This window comes from Styela clava, chromosome 11 (assembly GCF_964204865.1).
Source record: "Styela clava chromosome 11, kaStyClav1.hap1.2, whole genome shotgun sequence".
Classification (NCBI taxonomy): domain Eukaryota; kingdom Metazoa; phylum Chordata; class Ascidiacea; order Stolidobranchia; family Styelidae; genus Styela; species Styela clava.
The window spans coordinates 2910026-2927397 of record NC_135260.1 but is presented as its reverse complement, the minus strand read 5'-3'; the positions used below and the strand labels follow the sequence as shown (position 1 = coordinate 2927397).

The following is a 17372-nucleotide window of genomic DNA, read 5'->3' as shown; positions in this document are numbered from 1 at the left end:
GTGGCTTTAGCTCTTGTTCAATGCACATTCATGTTTTTAACCACGACTACGTACCCTATCAAGTGCGTACCCTATCAAGTTCGAATAATTGTTAGCGTAAAAATACATAACAAAACCCCAATGGTTCTTCTTCATTAAGTTTTTATTTTTATTTTAGCACCTCAATTAAACAGCAATTCAAACTCAACCTACGAAAGGCTCTGTCTGTATACAAGAAATCCAACTTACGAAAATTCTACGTATAAAAAAATATTACTTAAGCTAATGTAAATTTTCTAAATATACGGAGGGACGAAAACTGAAAACTTAAAAAAACGCGTGTGACGATATTTGTTTACTTTAGATTAATTTAATGCAGTGCTTGAATCGTCAATGTCAAAATTGCAAGTAACATTCGTCATTCCAATATCTGGAATAAAAATCGTCGCCAATCTCCCGCTCACATCTCCCGATTTACGAGCATTTTCACACGTTCTTGGAAAACCTTTTTTGGGGATAATAAACAATGAGTTCCTAGTTAATGGAATTTAAAAATCTATGAATGCAGCTTCGCGAATATCTATATTCAAATTCAATGAAATGCAAATTAAAAACTTCATTAAACTTTAAACAGTATGGCACGCGTGTACTAAATTGAAGCCTTTCTATATGCATTTGTGATATGGGTTCCGTGTGCACTTTATTGAATTGTAATGTAGGAAACCGTCTTAGATAACATGTTACAAACAGTCAAGTTAATTATATAGCACTTTAGGCGCTTTGAATTCATTAAAAATTCATTAGATCGAGCAACCCACCTCTTTCTTGGCAGTATTCCAGTTTCTGTTTTAGGTCATCTGCTGCTTTGCTGGCGGCTACGATAAAATATAAACAAAATCAAGTTTGTTGCGAAGCTGCACACAATAGTTCTGAAGCCAGAAGTAGGGCAAAGTGCTTTTATGCATGGATAAATAAATAAGCCTCGAAAGAAAACAACTCGTAATCAGGTTTAGCACAAATTTCATCTATTACACAGCAGAGTGATGGATGGGAGTGAGTATAAAAATAATGTCCGAGGGTCATTTATATCAATATTGATCATACTTGTCAATTCACTTCTGAATCACTTCCTTAATTATAAGGTAAGTTGTCGTAATAGCGATTATGTACTCTTAAATGCATTTCACAGATTATGGGTATTCAAGTTGGAAATAATTTCAATGGAACTCAACTTAGAGAACATGTACCTTGCAATGATATTTCCATAACATCATGAACAGCGACCAGGACAGCGATACAAATGACAGTATAATAGATAGCGTTGCGACGAAAATCTGAAATAAGTTGGCGGCCATATTTTTGAACAAAACAAATTAGAATTATAAACAAGAGAGCTATGCTCAAATATATGGACACGTAGAGTCACATAATTTTGATGACGTCATAGCGAAAAAAAAGTAATAGCCTTCTGGAGAAAATTTTTATCTTTAACCACTGAAAATTTCGAAGCAATTGGTCCAGTATTCGAAGAGAAAAGCGACTTTTTAAAAACGTGTCAAAGAACAAGAACAACAACAACAACAACATAATATTGAAACCATCGTTATGTCCACTACGTGTCCAATAAGCATGACTGAATTACCAAATTGACTAGTACTAACTTAATGTACTGAAGAATTGTGTGGAAACGACGGGGACTAACTTTGAAGAGTTGCCAAATATTCAGCAAAGCTTAGGTAACCTTAACCTCAGTAAAGCAAAGCTTATAATAGAAGATGTCTTGTGATCTTATATTTGAAATTATGCTTGAAGTGCTAAAGCGACTCCTGTCCCACAAGGTCGAAAATATGTATAAAGCCCTTACTTCCATCTTGCTCGTACTTTTGCCGTTCATATTCCCGCAATTCTTTCGTAATTCTCGCGTCTTCCTTCTCTAGATCTCTCTGTTTTGTCATCACTAGAATGAAATACAAAATGTGTGAAGCATAAGTGTATAATGTTACTTTGCACCTTAATTATCGCAGGCTGTATAATTGCACATTTTAAATGTAGAAAATGTCAATCACCGATTCCGAGAAATTAAAATCGTTAGATCTAGTTTTATTTTTTCAATTCCTCAGGTTTTAAGGAACTCGATATTCACCACCAATTTTTTTTTTCAAATAATGGGAACAATTTACTTGATATTGACTACGTTGTTAATATATTTGAGCATTGATCTGATGTTAAAGTACGAATAATAATGAAAGCATACATTTCTCTAGCTGTTCTCTCAAGTAGTTTTCCAAGTTTGTATCTTTAACCTTAAGTACGATTTTCTTTCCGTCGCCAATTTTTTTTTGTGGATCACTTTCTCTTTCTTCTATTGAATAAAAATATAAGAATATTACTTCAACGTTTTTGCTTTTTTCATGTTTCACCATGTTTCATCAGACCTGTTTGCAAAGTTACATATGAAATGCTGCATCTGATAATAATTAAACCATCAATTAAATTACTTTCATTGTATTTAACACGGGAGCCATTTTTTCAGCAAACTTGACGATATAGTGTTAATTTGGTAGAATCAAAAAATGTATCAGGGTTCTTACTTGCATCCCGAGGTGGGTGCTGTTGACGTTTCAACGCAAGCACTTCTTTTTCAAGTTCCTGCATCTTCATGTTAACTTCTGTAACTGATGAAATCCTAGTCAGATTTAGAGTTGTCTTGGAAAAATTATTAAGATATCAAATCAAAACGACTGTAAGACATAATTCGCCGACTCGGTGATAAGTAACAAATCATTCGCTATGTGTCATGAAACTTGGCTGTTCCCTCAACAGTAGTGAGACTGCGGGGTTGATTTTCTGAACGTTGTGTGGGAAAGATACAAAGTCACATTGTGCAACAACTGTCTACAGAATGTTAATATAATCCTCACCAGTTAGCAAGAGTTGCATACGAATATTGGACCTAAATGTTTTTAAACAAATTCTATTATTTAGATATTTATTACTTTGTTTCACAAAACGCATTGCCCAGAAATATACATAAAATGAACTGTACTTAATCGCATTTCTTTCAGACGAATTGCCTTGCATTCCGTCGTTTTGGACACCGGAGAGATCATGCATATCATTATCAAACTTACGTCCATGTTGCCCTTGCGAGTTTTCTTAAAACAAATTCATTCTGATATGAACTGTGCAATATTATACAGTTTGCTAAAAAAAGGACAAGTTTCGACAAGAAGTCAAAAGATTCGCAGCTAATCATTGAGCGCTGGAATTTTAATATAAATGTTTAGATTTGCAACAGAGATGTTAGTTATAGGTTGACATTTCTTCCATTATCATTACACCCTTACATTGCAGCCAGGACATTCGCTCCTGTATACTTTTGCTCCCATACATTTTGCACCAGTAGATTAAGCACCCACTCCACATACAGATTGCAGCCATGAACATTTGCACTGACGGACGTTTGAACCCATGAACGTTTGCATTCACGTGCAGTTGCACCAACATTTTACATGAGTGCAACTAGAAAATGCAAGTGTATATGGTACAAATGTCCATTGGCGCCAATGTTCAGGGTACAAACGTCCGTTGGTGCAAATGTACACGCGAGCAAATGTACGTGGGTGCAAATGTCCGGGGTGCAAATGACTGCGGGTGCAATCTGTATGCGATTGCTCAATTAGTTGAGACAGGAAACTAGTTCGAAATATGTGCAAATCGCTTCTAATTAAAGGTAATGCGGTACTAGAAACGTGAGGTCATAGTACCCATTTCGGAAAGATGGAGGTAGACAAATTATGATACCAAACTATGGCGCACAAGATACTAACTCAAATCTCGCTGCTGTTGAAGTTGACGTCCTAATTGATATAATCATTTTCTTACAGATTTACAGTTGCCCGGAAAAACTTATAAGATGAGATCGAAACGCTAGTAAGACATAACTTACTTTTTTTTGCAACTTACAATTGACAGATTTTTCATGTTGTATTTTCATACCAATAATAAATGTTCATACGTTTTCCAGCAGATAGCATTAGTTATATTATTTAAAGCACAATTGTTTAAAGACAGAAGTCATGCTATTCGAATAAATATAAGAACCATCATGTTTTTGGTTTGGTCAACTTATTTACTCTCTCTTTTTTCGCTTATCCCTTTTTCGCTTATCTATTCACTTCTCTATCTTGGTGGTGAAATATTTCACTGGAACTTCACTGAATTCCGATACATAATACACAACACTACATAGCATAGACTAACTGTCTAATCGTAAACCAGAACATGGATAAATCAACTTGCCAAACTACTGCTATACATCTCGAGCTCTTTATGTCGTCATACTATACTTTCATAATACTTTCTTAATTGATATTATAAGGCTACACAAAAATTTTATTGTCTTATTAATATTCGGGTGTTGAGATGCATTTGTCATAAGATTAATGTACTGCTAGGAAGGTTATTAAATTTACCAATGTATATTGGTCGAAGCATAATAGAAATGAAATGCACTTTGTCTAACAACAAGGCGTGAGAAATACGTCTGTAAGTACACTACTGACTATAAAAAAATATGATCAGTATTGGACACAAGTCTCTAAAGTCCGAGTCCTAGTAGTTTTTTCAACGCTAAACATTTTCTTCGAGTCGCGGATAGACGAGTTCGAGTCTAGTTTGCAAATAACCGCCTTTGTTACTTATCGGTTTGATCGGTTAGTATGTATGATAGGTATTTGTCTGTTGGTCTGTCAGACACTTTGGTATGTTACGCAATATCTCACGAAAGGGAGGTTGAACCTGCTCCAAATTTTGCATGTGCATTTATCATATCTCGGAACAAAAGCCTATTGATTTTGGATGAAATATGTCGTATAATTAGCAAGTATTTGATTTTTTTGGAAGATCGATAAGTCTGCGGTCGCCAATCGTTTTTTTCGGTTACGTTTTTATTCGCTTCGACAGACTTCTGCGTATAAATGCACTTCAAAATGTCTTTTGAATAAATTTTACGTTAATTAATATACCAGCAAAGCATTTTATCGATGGATATGCGGTATTTTGTTAGAATGCATGCCGGAACAAGTTAAGAATAAAAAAAATAGAGTTGTTCCGCGTAAACTATTTTTTTTACAATATTTTCGGCACAAATTGAGCTTTTTACTTAGTGAAAGTGTTTACTCGTAAACAATGTCTGGACGAGGTAAAGGAGGCAAAGGTTTAAATAACATCTAGACCAGTTGTTCTTACAGTCTGAGCGTTTGGCAGTTAGCAACAATGACGTCATATTCAAGTATCACGAAAGCGCAATTAGATTCGCAGGAGCCACACCCAACCATCGATAGAAGTTGCGATATTAACTTTAAATTTAGAAGCCAGATTACAAAAGATGAATTAAAAGAATTCCTAAATATATAGGATTTAACAAAAGAAGATCTGGATGGATACGTACTATACCCTACAGGATCAGTAGACCTCAGTTTGCGCCACAAGCCTGAAAGCAATACAATTAGACCGAAAGGTCTGGGATATGAAAGAGCGTGGTTTAAAACTCCCGATACACCGAATGTACATATCAGATAAGATCCCCGTATACGTGAATTACGTTCCAATCAAGATGGAAAACTAAACCATAAAAGAATATTTTGAAAAACACCATGGTGAAGTCCATCAAGTGGCACATGTATTCGACGACGGTTTTAAAACCGGGACCAGGAGGCTAATTCTGAAGCGTGAGGACTTGATAACTAAAAACCCGGTAAAGAGCTATATTCGAATCCACGGATGTACCCTTTACGTAAAACATCATGGTATAATTCCGACTTGTTTCCACTGCAACAACCCCGGCCACACCAGATCACCATGCCCATTACGGGCTAGCCAGAACAAAGATAAACAAACAGGACCGAAACCACAACAAAAAACCGTAAACGAGCCAATTAATCAAAGTAAAGCCGGAGTAATCAGCGAAACTACTCAACCGAAAAAACAGCAAACCCGAAATGAAAACATGAAAGCAAACGATCAAAATTTGGAGAACGAAGAACAGAGCTTAAACGACGAGGGAACTACAAAGACATCTAGTAGCTGGGCAGATGAAACCGACCCGCAACAAGACTCGCTTGACTCGGTCAAGGCCAATATTAAAAGATCGCGGCCCTCTACCAGCAGCATCAGCAATGTATCAATACAACAACCGCAAAAGTTTGCAAGTGTAACGGACCCAATAGCTGTCATTAAATTCCCAAAGTGTACTAGAGCAATGGATATAGTAAGCGACCAAAAAGATACCTACTGCATTAAATGTAACATTGATTATAGTATATTCTGGACTTGCTGTGCTGACGAGGAGTTAGTGTTACTCGAAAGTACCCAGTTTAAATTCCGGAAACCCTCCATCTGCGGAAAATGCGAGAGGAATTCAATACCAACAAACTGCTGCAATTCATTAATTCCCACTACAGAATATGAAAAATCCAAAACGTCATGCCCTAGATGCAAAGCCCCATTCCCTAAATAGTGTTTAAAATAAAAAGCCCCTTCCCAATTAGGCCCACATAACGTTTTATTCACAGCTAAATAAATGGATCATAAACTCAAAATTTTCTCAATTAACGTAAATGAAATGCGAAACCAAAACTAAAGATTATCAAATCTTAAATTCATAATTGAATCCAAATGTGATATATGTTTAATTCAGGAGACGCAACTAATCAGGACGAATAATTTGGTCTCAACAATGGAAATACGGAAAATCTATCTGGAATTCGTATACTTCTATGTCGGCTGGGACAGCAATACTCATATGCAACAAAAATGTAGAAACTGAATTACACAGCGCACAAGTTGATAATAAAGGAAGGATAATTGGAATAAATATAAACGCATACGGGCACAAAATAAACCTCGTAAATGTATACGGATACATCGATAGTAGAGACGTACGAGCCCTTCGACCAAACTTAATCGAGGCTATACCATCCTTTGTGAATACCCGAACTCCCATAATAATTGGAGGTGATTTCAATATGGTGATGGACCTACAGCTCGACCGAACAAATTATGCAAAATTCACCAATTACGATTGACAAATTATAAACAAAATGACCAATGTTCTAAAAGATTTAAATTTGAGTGTTTTATTTTGGACACTGCACAAAAACAAAAAGGATTTTACCTACCACTACCCGACTGGCTCGTCAAGACTCGATCGTTTCTACACGAACCATCTTATTATACCCACGTCTTGTACACACACGCCGTGTGAATTGCAGACCACGACGTTGTTCAAATTGAATTACCAATAACAAATATTAAAACTAACGGCCCGGGAATCTGGAAAAACAACGTCACTCACTACAACGGAACTTTTAAATCAATAATTAGTGAAAAATGGGAAAACACTCAAGGACCTATATTTTAATACAAATCAGGAATGGTGGAACCACATAAAAAAGAAAATCAAGACAACATTAATCAAATTTGGCAAGATGCAAAGAAAAAGTAAGCAAAATCAGATCCAAAAACTGGAGTACGACTTGAGGACAATCAGGAAAAGAATAACAGATGGTGAGCAACTTTTTAAAATATATACTCGCACAAAAGCCAAATTGAAGAATCTTCACGTAACGAACCTCTCGACTATTCAAATGCAATCCAAAATTGCCGATCTTGAAATTAAAAAAAACTAACGTCAGATTTTTCTTCAATCAAATTCGCGAGCGAAATAAAAGAACCACCATTCCAAAAGTAATAGATGAATTCGGTATAATTCGGACCAAAGAAGATGAAAAAGCTACATATAGTGGGAGCATTTTACAAAATGTTATTTCAAAAAGAACTAGGACATGACCAAAAACTTCCAAATAAATTTACACCTAACAATCCGGATGTGGATACTTCAGACTTGGGACGCAAAATAACAGAACAAGAACTTAAATACGTTGTTTTCAATTTAGCCACAAACAAAACGCCTGGACCCGACGGCAGAAGTGCCGATTTTACCAAACATTTTGAGATATTGTAAAAAATGACTTACTCATGACCATCAACGAAATCTATCTAGATTCACCCCCAACTTCTGAAACAACATATGGAATTATAACTTTGATATATAAAAATGGTCCAACGTAGAATTTAAATAACTATAGACCGATTAGTTTATTGAACGTGGACATTAAAATTTCAAACAAAATACTGGCAGAAAGAATAAAGAAATTATTACCCCATTTGACCCACTGCCACCAATTTTTAAATCCACCCCACAAAATATCGGACATTAACTTCATGCTAAGAGAAATTTACTCGGACATAAAAGACGCAAAATCTGGAGCACTTATATCGATAGACTTCAGAAAAGCATTCGATTCTATACATCATAAATACCTTTTTGAAATTCTTAAAGCCTAAAACGTAGATCACGTATTCGTAAATTACGTAACAAATTTATATAGAGTGTCAACTTCTTCAATTTTAGTAAACGGCCACCTAACCCACCATGTCAACTTGAATAGGGGAATTAGGCAAGGCGATCCCCTATCAGGAATTCTCTTTACTTTGGCAATAGATCCACTCTCACAATAAATAAACCGAGAAAAGTCTATAAAACCCTTCTACTTGAAGGGAACAAATGCAAAGATTGAGTCACCAACGTACGCGGATGACGTCACCTTAACACTAACGGACAATATAGCAATACATAGATCTCTGGAACTAATTAAAGAATTTGGAAAGGTATCCGGGCTCGAAATCAACTCAACAAAAACAAAGGGAATCAAATTCGGGAATATTTCAAATTTTAAAGAAATCAAGTGGACAGACAACATCAACATTCTGGGACATAACTACGGAGACATGAAAGACAAAGCTAAGTGTAATAAAGCATTTTCAAAAACCCAATCTATAATAGAAGTTTCATCACATAGATATCTGGCCCAGGGAAAAAAAGTCAAAAATAATTACGAGCAAAATTCTCCTACTTTTCACATACACGGCAACGTCCACTCCCACCACCGGAAACAACAAAATTAAAATTAGGAAAATGATAATGAGACTCGTTTTTAACAAGAAAGAATGCATTGATTATGAAATTTTAGTCCGACCAAAGATATTAGGTGGTTTCAGTGTTATAGATATACCAATTTTCTTAGACCTAATCTTCGTCGACCCAGTTATAAAATACTGCCAAAACTATACTTTCCAGAATGAGATAATACAACAAAGAATGGACTACCAATTGGCATATCAAATACGTCACCTTACAGACTTCCAAATCAACCTTTCAAAACCGCATACAATCAATGCAGAAAGCCATTGGAAGAGATGCCTCGACATTATCAAACTCTACATTATCACAAAAGACGAAATCCAAACGTGCAACCGCAAGCAAATCTACAACAGAATTATTAGAGACAAAAACCCCTGGAAAATAAAGCCCTTAGTCAACAGGAATTGGTCCAATTTACATGACTTCATAAACAACCCGAAACAGACCGAATTCCTATGGAAAGCAGCACATGAGATATTACCTACTACGAACAAATCAAGGATAAAAGCAATAACAGGGAAAGTAAAGTGCCCCTTATGCCATCAATACGAAGAAACGGAAACACACGTCTTCCTCAAATGCAAGTTTTCCTCAACTACAATCGAAAGCATATTAAAAATCTGGGGAACCGCTACGAATAGTGTTCCGCCACAAGCAACAAAAGAAAACGTCATCTATCATGCTTTCCCCGAATCTATTCAACGAGAAGAGAAAGCCAAAACCCTTCTAAATTATATGCTAGCTGGAATAAAAGCATCCATCTGGGCCGTAAGAAACCGAAAAATCAAGTCCACTTCCCCTGTATCAACTACAAAAGTCCTCCGAAAATTTGTTCAAAACATACAAGATAGAGTTGCCCTGAAAAGACAACGTCCTCAATCTAGTCTTATAGACTCTATATTAAATTTAGTCCATAGCATTAAGCTACACGAAAAGGATTTCAGAACAGATATAGGCATAACGTAAAAATAAATATCGATCATGGCTGCACACGACAAACCAGGTTAAATTACTGTATTTTCTGAAAAGTGCAACATAATTGGCCAGACAAGCTGTTGTAAACAAAATTAGCTGTTCCATACTATACCATGTAACTCTGTTTCTTTTGAAACGCCACGATTATCCACGATCAATATCATTTATAAACGCCGCCATCCTTTAGTGAAAATGGTAAACTTTTTATACTGTATTATTAAACTTTACGTTTATCTGTGACAGACCAGACATCGCCTGTCCCATGTACCCAATAGCCCCCCGAAACAATTCCATAAGGATATTTTAAAAACAGGCTTCGCACTACTCAGAGAGTATATTTTGATAATAAAGATGCATTTTCGAACCCTATTTTACGTAAAGTGCAACCTTAGGCCACTGACATGCAGTGCATCTCTCAGTTACCCTACGATTTTTGAAAAGTATATTTGACATTTGTTAGTATGTCGTGCTTTCTGCGCGAAGAAATGTCTTACAAATAAACTTTATAGAAAATAAGCCAACGCCGCCTAAACTTTATATACCTTCCAAATCTTAGTATATGATTACGTTTTTTTTTGTAGTTGTATATGTAGTAGTCCCTTGAAATTTATTATTTTCAAGTGTATTAACAGCATATATATATCCATGAAAACCTTGAACTACCTGCCCAACACATCCCAATTAATCCCGAAAAAGACAAAAATAAATATAAAATCCCGCTCCACTCTTGAACACTATTTATTGATAATGAATACTTTTCTTTAAACTTTAGTATTCGTTCAATCTTGAGCCAACGATATACATTGTATCTCCCAGTTAACCGCACGGACTTTTGAAGTTTCATGTTTTACGAAATTGGACATTTAGTCGTATTTGTCCGTTTTCTCTCGCGCAATCCGAAATCACTTGACCCCTGTTGAAAATTACCACAAAAGGTAGTTTAGTCTTCTGCCCACACTATATAATAGAACCTGGTTATCCCACTTGTTCGAATTGGCATTCCCAAATTCCATAAGGTTTAATAGTTACCCGTTGTTCATATAACACCATAATATATCTATAAACCGAGATTAATACTGGAATATGTCCTATGGAAATCCTTATGTCTATAAATCAAATTGATACCAAAACCTGTGGCAAACTCGAAATCATATAAGAAATAAGACGTAATCAGTATTCAGTAATTTATTTTTTCACCAAACAGAAAAAAACACTTCATGCAAACAAATATAAAAAAGGAATTTAAATACGGCATTTCAGGGCCTTTCGCCGTATTTAACACTTTCGATGCCAAGGACGTATATATACGTCATTTGGCGCCAACCGTTCAGTGCCATCAATGCAAAATGACGTATATATACGTCATTCGAAAAGTAAAAAGTTTAATAGATAGAAGAAGGTCGAGTTCAGGTATTTGCCGTCTTTTTTCTTCTCTCTCTCTCTCTTGTTGTCAAGTTGGGGGGAAAGAATGACGTCGTCAGCCAATCGCGTCATTCAAGAAATACCAAGATAGAAGGAGGGTCTGCCATGAAGTAAATTATCAACTATTTAGCATGGCCGAGGTACATATTAGCCGCAAATTATCATCAAAAATTTGTACGAGACCGACTGACGCCAACACACGGTTTCAACTTTTTACGGTGAAGTGATTGAAAGGTGTGAGGAGAGATGATAATATTATCAATCATGTTACGAAGATGTAGAAAAACATTACTAAACCGGGAAATAATTCGAATATTTTTATATGCATGATCGTCGTCTTATTGGCAGGACGATGAAATGATTCAAAATGTTGGTATTTTTGAACGTTTTTTGAATTTTTTATCATTTTTGGGTAACGGATTGACGGACATCTGCAACGAAAGCAAATTTTATCGTCCTGAGAGGTGATATGTTACATTTTGAAATAATAAAGTGAGAAATTGATATTATTCGGAACATATATTTTTCTACTTGTCAGTGAGATATGATCCGAGATATAGTAATTTAGTGGGAAATATATTACCAATAACACAGAGCCCCTCGTATGCTTTCAGCTCATATTGAATTACTTCCGTAGCTATTGTATAACCATAATTATAGCAAAATATGCAATCCTACGACTTTGTGTCGGATGAACAAGTTCAATAAGCAGCCATGGCGTACTGATTACGTAGCTACGCAATAGCGATCACGTGTCTGGCGCCACGAAGACGGGACTACGTGCAGTCGAGACGACTTGCGTAGCAAATTGCGTGAGATGACAATTTCGGAAAATCGTGTTCTTGACAGATCAACTGACGAATTTCGATGAAGCTTTAAACCTTTTTATTATGTCAACTTAGAGACACCGGATGCGTATAATGAATATTGAAATTGCATTTGGAAATACTTCATTTGCACGCCAATATTAGTTCAAATATCCACACAAATAAGTATTTGCTCGCTATAAATACCAGATTGAATGAAATGTTTGCCGAGGCAAGTAAAGACTTCGAATTTCATCGTTTACTGACTGAACCCACGAATCGTTTACTGACTGAACCGATGAAACCATGATTGCATATAAAGGAAGAGTTTCATTCAGAAGATATATGCCAAACAAACCGGTTAAATGGGGCATCATTGATAGATCGATTGCTGATTCAACAATTGGATACATTTTCAATGTAAAAATAGATTATGGTAATCCAAACTTAGAACAAATTCCACCCGGCGTCACAAAAACTTCGAATTTAGTTTTGCAACTAATGGAAAGTCATCTGGATAGAGGATATCACGTATTTGTTGATAGGTATGTTGATTATTCGGTATTGATAAGACAAATTAGATAATTTACGTATCGGCGCCATACTGCGTTCTATTTTAGATAACGAATCATTGTCGGATATATCAATCAATTGCATAAACTGTTTTATCACAACCAATTTTTAATAATATTCATTTTTAATTTAGACTCTATAACTCTGTCGCATTAGCCGAGGAATTGCAGCGAAGGAAAACATCGATAACGGGAACAGTCACGGCAAACCGGAAGGGACTTCCAGCAGAAATAAAAACAAAACTAAAGAAAGGGGAAATCATCTCAATACGAAAAGGACAATTACTCGCACTACTATGGCAAGATAAGAGGCCGATTTCAATACTTTCGACGTATTGTAATGGTGACGAGGTCATAGAGATACATATGTGTTACAGTTGTATGAATATGCAATGTGACTACTTTGTTTATTTTGCAATATGTTATCCTTGTGAGTGACAATAATTGGCCATTATTAATGTTATTGGAATATATAGCGAATGAAGGATATATTTTTATGCTAGTAAACGATTTTGTTTTCTTTGTTCAAATTTGATATTTTCGTATAATAAAATGATTCTGATTGCTGAATAAAATGTTCGAATTGAATCTTTATCGCAATGAGAGATCAAGACAAGTTATCATCAACTTATGTTATAATAGCATGAGAGAGCAATTCCGACAAGATACGCGTGTGTAGGTGAGTTCTTTCACCTACGACTGAAGTGTCGGAATGAACGATAACTGATGACACCGCTGGGTTCGCCCCTTTCCCGATGAATCAGAAACTAAATACGAGAGAGAATGAATAGGAGAGAACTCTCTCGTTTTCACCTTGGCACGGAACGGTAAAATTGAAAAAACTGATCTTGGCATCGAAAGTGTTAAATCGCGAAAAACCAAAACTGGTTAACGAGCAGCGACACCCGTGAATTAATCTAACAAAAATATAAACAGGAGAGAGAAAGAAGTCAAACATTATATCATGAGAAAAAAAAAGACAGCAAAATTCAAACCAAATACGTACAACACTAGACTCCGAGCACCGTCAGTAATGTAACCATGGAAACGACATTTCAAAGATATGGCCACACAGAGTACGTTGCCGGTAACCATGGACTTTGTTAAGTTCACCTTCAAATAGAGAATGAGGTGAAGCTGAGGTGAGAAAGAGGTGGTGCTGGAGTCATTACAAAGTCCAAGAAGAATTGAGAATTAAATGCAAAAGCAATCCAATAAGTTAAAAAGCAAGATAACATGAATAACAGGTAAGAAACTATTTAAAAGAAAAAAACACACAAAAATTCTTCCGGCAGGATAAGAGTTATTATTCAGATAGCTCACCAACCTACCTAGCGTATGCAATACATAGCCAAACCGGTTATAAAAAATAATATTCGATCAATCAAATAGAAGACGATTTAAATATCATTAATCAACAGCAGTAATAAATGGATTTTGAGTTTTTAGCTCCATCCATATGTTCTTATGAAGACTCTTAGTCTTACGAAATATATTATCTATAAAAGCAATTGGTACATGGTTCAAAAATGTGTAAGGCGAGTTATACGGTTATATCAATATATAAAATGACAATAATTGAGAAAATAGCATACCAACATTTGATACGAAAACATTAAATAACAGATTCAAAAACCCAACTACAACTGTTAGGATCTGTGGATCAGATCGAGGATTCATGGCAATATCAAGACTGAAAGCTGACAACACATCAACTCAAGGTCGTGGCAGGAGACAGGTGAGAAGAGAGCATGAGTTTTTTATATTTAAAGGTAGAGTATGTGGAGTCGCGTAAACATTGGGGGATACTATTCCAAATTAAAACGCCTTTATATTTTAAGGAAATTTTGGGTTTTGCTTAGGGAATAGCGGGGTACAAATAAATTAGATCTTGACGAGGAGCGGGTGTTAGTGAGAATTCTAATGGCCTTATTTTGTAGGACCTCTAATTTATACAAGTTTGATTGGGAGGCAGCTCCCCAAGCAGCTATAGCATATTGTAAATGGGATTTGAAAAGGGCAAAATCTACAGTTCGCAAAGTTGCGTCTTGTACATAGTGCCTGAGCTTTCTCAGAATCCCTACCGATCTTGAAAGTTTTCTGTGTAGTTCAGCAGTGTGGGTGTTCCATTTTAACTGGCTGTCGATATGAAGGCCCAGATATTTGTATGAGTGGACAACTTCGAGAGTGATACCATTTATTTAAATCGAGATGTTTGCATGTCTAGTACGAGTTTTGGGGGTGAACAACATCACTTTAGATTTATCCACATTCACTGTAAATTTGTTACAAACCATCCAATCATATATTTTTTTAATTTCAGAGTTTACTTTGTCTTGGAGCGTATTCAAATCTTTTGAACTGTCAAGCAAACAGGCGTCGTCAGCGAAAAGTTTGGTCAAGAAGTTGGAGGAGGACGACAGATCATTTATTGCGACGAGGAGAGCAAGCCGTCCCAATACAGAACCTTGAGGAATTCCACAGTGGATGGGGAGCATCGCGGACCTATTGAAATCCACTTCGACAAATTGTTGTCGACCGAACAGGTAATCGCAGAATAAGTTGCCTGTAGCACCTTGAAAACCATAATGTCTCAGTTTGTGTGAGAGAATAGAGTGATTGACGGTGTCGAAAGCTTTTTTAAGATCGAGGAAAATACAACAAACAATGTCTCCTTTATCCAGTTTATCGTAAATATAAGAAATTAGGTCGAGAATAGCGTGGTTGGTCGAGTGATTGGTTTGAAATCCGAATTGACATTTGTTGATTAGGTTGAATTTGGTACAAAAATTGAGCATTCTGCTGTGCAATAGTTTTTCTAAGATTATGCCAATTAGGGGTAGTATTGAAATTGGTCTATAATTTGAAGGATCATTATTACTACCATTCTTAAATATTGGTACCACTCTTGCAATCTTAAGTGAAGAAGGTAAGGTACCTAATCTAAATGACACGTTGAAAAAGTGACTTAGTGCTGGTGAGATGATATCAGCGACAGATTTAAGAATGTGGGATGGAATACCATCATGTCCAACAGCTTTTCCCTTTTTCAGGTTCGCTATAATTTGGAAGACCTCTGAAGGTGACGTAGGTTCAAAAAAAAAATGAATTTTGCATGGGAGTACCCAAGAAGTCGGTAAATGAGACTGAGCTTTGTGGGAGATCATCGGCAAGTTTCTTGTCTACCGTTGAAAAGAATTTATTGAATTCACTAGCAATCAGGACTGGGTCAGTCACAGTGGTTCGATTTTTGAGCTTCAATTCTGAGATGGAGATGGAATTTTTGGATTGTATCTTAATGATGTCATTGATCGTTTTCCACGTGCGTTTAGCATCACCTCGGTTGGTCTCAAGGACATTGCGATAAAAGAGTTCTTTAGATTTCCTTTGCAAATGTACTAACATATTTCTATACTTTTTGAAGTAGACACGCTGGGATGTATTGCCCCTTAAAAATTTATTTTTGAACATAATATTTTTGTGTTCGATGGACTTCCTAATTCCCCTAGTGATCCAGGGTTTGGAGTAAAGTTTGTTCTCTCTGCATGAAAGGGGTTGTTAACGCGCATGTTTGTTAATTAACCATTTTAGGCGACCAAGGAATGTATCAAAAGAGTAGTTGAAATTTTCTCTACAAAAGGTAACACCCACATAGTTGCTACACATTGACTCAACATCGGATCTAAAAGAATCGTTACAAAATTTAGACATATCGCGCTTCATGCGAGTATTGGTCTTGATGCTTATATCTACACCTGATATTGTGCACATTACAGGAAAATGGTCGGTCAAGTCGCTTATTAAAATAAATGATGAAGAACATTGGTTTATGGCGTTTATATAAATGTGATCTATGAGGGTGTGGGAGGTAGAGGTGACCCTAGTAGGTTTAGTATACACAGGAAGAACATAGTATGACATGAGCATTTCGAAATACACAGCAGTGGAAAACCCAGTATTATTTTTTTCACAATTTTTTTTTGGTCATTGCAAGTTTTTCGAAAAGGCGAGCCATTGCTAGGGTAAACGATGGAATATTACTTCTCGGATGGTTGTAAATAATTCCAATAGTGAGACTCTGTAGTTTTGAGTTGGGTTGTGAAAATTTGAGCTCGATCCACATATCCTCACAGTTAGGGAACGCTAAGTCAAGATCACGAACTATTTGGAAATCTAAATGATTTTTGATGTAGACACCCACACACCCGCCTGAGTTGGGGAGGGGACATGGAAAAAAGTGTACCCTGGGATGTCTACATTAAGAAATGTGGTCCTATTATTGATCCGTGTCTCACTTCAATACACATGAGGAAGGAAATGAAAATTCGAAGTCAGTTCAATTAGATTGTCAACATATTTTGCTAGCGATCTGATGTTATAATGTATTAGAATAAGGTCTGATGGTAAAAACCTGGAGGAAACCTCATTGACATCAGTTATTTCGAGGTATCGACTGGGTTTTGAATCATCAAAAGGAATAATACTAGCTGATTCCCAGTTGGAGGAATAGGTGGCTAAATCATTCATAGGGAGCGTTGGTTATGACTATGTGTGAATGAAATAAGAAAGGGA

General features: G+C 36.1%; 2 protein-coding genes across 2 annotated transcripts; one reads left to right on the top strand and one right to left on the bottom strand.

Moving 5' to 3' along the window:
- Positions 1-313: 313 nt before the first annotated feature.
- Positions 314-2640, bottom strand: LOC120347002 (uncharacterized). The gene is made up of 6 exons (XM_078117979.1): positions 2571-2640; positions 2234-2341; positions 1844-1936; positions 1227-1313; positions 798-854; positions 314-484 (listed from the first exon to the last, which is right to left on the bottom strand). The coding sequence occupies exons 1-6, from the start codon at positions 2638-2640 to the stop codon at positions 345-347; spliced, it is 555 nt and encodes a 184-aa protein (XP_077974105.1). The 3' UTR covers positions 314-344.
- Positions 2641-13677: 11037 nt separating this feature from the next.
- On the top strand, positions 13678-15336 carry LOC144429947 (uncharacterized). Its single transcript, XM_078118195.1, has 3 exons — positions 13678-14047; positions 14427-14538; positions 15124-15336. The coding sequence occupies exons 1-3, from the start codon at positions 14037-14039 to the stop codon at positions 15310-15312; spliced, it is 312 nt and encodes a 103-aa protein (XP_077974321.1). The 5' UTR covers positions 13678-14036; the 3' UTR covers positions 15313-15336.
- The last annotated feature ends 2036 nt before the right edge of the window (positions 15337-17372 follow it).

Bases quoted from the DNA above. Each gene is read 5' to 3' on its own strand.
- LOC144429947 (XM_078118195.1), top strand. The intron at 14,539-15,123 runs GTGAGAAGAGAG...TTTTAATTTCAG, and splicing joins AAGGTCGTGGCAGGAGACAG to AGTTTACTTTGTCTTGGAGC.
- LOC120347002 (XM_078117979.1), bottom strand. From the start codon at position 2,640: ATGAAGATGCAGGAACTTGAAAAAGAAGTGCTTGCGTTGAAACGTCAA. The intron at 2,342-2,570 runs GTAAGAACCCTG...TTTATTCAATAG, and splicing joins GCACCCACCTCGGGATGCAA to AAGAAAGAGAAAGTGATCCA. The intron at 1,937-2,233 runs GTATGCTTTCAT...ATTTCATTCTAG, and splicing joins GAGAGAACAGCTAGAGAAAT to TGATGACAAAACAGAGAGAT.